The sequence below is a fragment of the Cynoglossus semilaevis genome, chromosome 9, assembly GCF_000523025.1.
Source record: "Cynoglossus semilaevis isolate Cse_v1.0 chromosome 9, Cse_v1.0, whole genome shotgun sequence".
Taxonomy (NCBI): Eukaryota; Metazoa; Chordata; class Actinopteri; order Pleuronectiformes; family Cynoglossidae; genus Cynoglossus; species Cynoglossus semilaevis.
In genome coordinates, this window is record NC_024315.1 from 1394866 (window position 1) to 1396980 (window position 2115).

The window sequence follows — 2115 nt, forward strand, 5'->3', positions numbered from 1 at the left end:
TGACATGAACCGAGGTCCAGTTCAGTCTCAGGCTGAAGCTTCTCTGCTGGATCAGATCCTCAGACTAACACGGAGTAGAATGTAATACCTCTTGGTTTTTTTATATTTATATTTATTGACGTTGTTAATATTCCAGTGCTGCCTCTTCATGTTCTCGTTGTTAAGAAATGTCGCAGGGTCACAGGAACATTTCATCATTACATTTGAAACTGGTTTTCATTAGAACTTGATATTCCACGTCCCAGGGAGTGACTCCAGATTAACTGACCTTTGATACCAGTAATGCACCGGAAGCTTCTGGTAAGTATTCAGACAGGTTTAACTCAAAGTATGAGAAGGAGACACATAATAGCAGCTGACACCAACCTGAACTGACGACATTAAAGAATCAACCGTCGATGTAGTTTGTTGAGGTTTGTTGGTGTGAACACACACACAAAGACAAACTGTGACTCTGTTCTAGACCTTCATCTTTAGTTTTTAGTTGTAAAGCTTCAACCAATCAGTGATACTTTTTAACAGAAACTTCCTGTTTCCGATAAAGACTGAGTTGTTTTAACTTTTTTAAAAATATATATATATTTAAAACATTCTGTTCTTGTAGAGTGTGAATATGTATAAATGTTTTCTGGTCAGAAATAGACCCAGCAGATATTTGTTATGGAATTCAAATGGCAATATTCACTATTTCTATGCTGTTAAACATTGTTTAAATAAAATAAATATAAACACACAAATAATAAATATTTATTTTTGGGCTCAGAACGTAGTAATTCGAGGAGATTGTTTTATTGGTGTTTTTTTATTTATTTTGTATTTATATAAACTCCTACAGATCCCATTGAATTGAATCCATGAGAAATTCTTAACCGACCATCCAGTCCGGTAGAGGGCGATAGTGTACCAGTTTACTGCTGTGCTCACATCCGTTGACATCCGAGTAAGAAGGAAAAAAAAAACATGTCTGACTTGGACTTTCATACATCTGTCTTAAAGTGTCCTCTTATTTAATTTATTTTATATATTTTTGTGTTTCTCCTGAGTTGTTTTCAGCAGAAATGCAGACGCGGTGAAGCCGCTGCTCACTCGTCGGTTCAGACTCGACTCTGTCGCCGCCGTTTTAATCCGTGTCCTGTCGGTAATAAACGTCATCATGTGGTGGTTACGGTTTTGCAGAGTCGGTAAATCCACACTGGACACGGTTGTCAGGAGAGGCTGCTCCACAGACCAGGGCGAGGTGAGGGTCAGGTTTGCCCCCAGTCCCACAGGTAGGACCCGGAACAACACCCTTAACGTTAAGTCATTAAACTAAAGTTACTACAGCACTTCTAAAGGTCAGCTTTAGTACAGTTACTACAGCACTTCTAAAGGTCAGCATTAGTACAGGATAAATATATTACACAAAACATATAAATACAAAAACAAATTAATCTGTCTTATTCTTAATCTTAAAATTTGTCCTAATCTGTTTTGGCAAATACTGAAAAATATTTATATATATTTAAAATCAAGGAATTTAATAACTTTAATAACTGTCACACTATCTGTTATATGCCCCCAGCTGTATCACTACGTTAGGTTGAGTTTAGATACAGAGTATTTGGAGTATGTGTTTTCATTAGGTACTACTGTAATATTCTGTAAGTACTCCTCCGTACCACAGGCTTCCTACACCTGGGGGGTCTTCGGACCGCGCTGTACAATTACATTTTTGCAAAGAAATACGGCGGCGTCTTCATCCTGCGGCTGGAGGACACGGACCAGAGTCGACTGGTACCTGGAGCAGCCGAGTCCATCGAGGACATGCTGGAGTGGACTGGTACGGAAACGATACAGATACTGATGAATCAGCTGTCGATAAATCACTGGTCAGGGTGAAAGGTCAACTCTGTCAGTCTGTCCACAGGTTGAAAACCTCAGGTTTTTTTTTTTTTACTCCCAGGTATCCCACCAGATGAGAGTCCTCGTCGGGGGGGTCCAGTCGGTCCTTATCTGCAGTCCCACAGACTGGAGCTGTACAGACGGACGGCGCAGCAGCTGGTGGAGGGCGGTCACGCGTACTACTGCTTCTGCAGTCTACAGAGACTGGAGCTGCTGAAGAAGGAGGCTCTGAGG

The 2115-nt window shown here is 40.6% G+C and overlaps 1 protein-coding gene across 1 annotated transcript in view; it reads left to right on the forward strand.

Moving 5' to 3' along the window:
* The first annotated feature begins 915 nt into the window (after positions 1 to 915).
* ears2 (glutamyl-tRNA synthetase 2, mitochondrial) overlaps positions 916 to 2115 on the forward strand; it is a 4307-nt gene continuing 3107 nt past the window's right edge. Inside the window, 3 exon segments of the mRNA XM_025058847.1 lie at positions 916 to 1268; positions 1664 to 1819; positions 1943 to 2115. The exon segment at positions 1943 to 2115 is cut by the window's right edge and continues 32 nt beyond it. Of these exon segments, the coding sequence (XP_024914615.1) occupies positions 1154 to 1268; positions 1664 to 1819; positions 1943 to 2115 (444 nt within the window). The 5' untranslated portion in view covers positions 916 to 1153.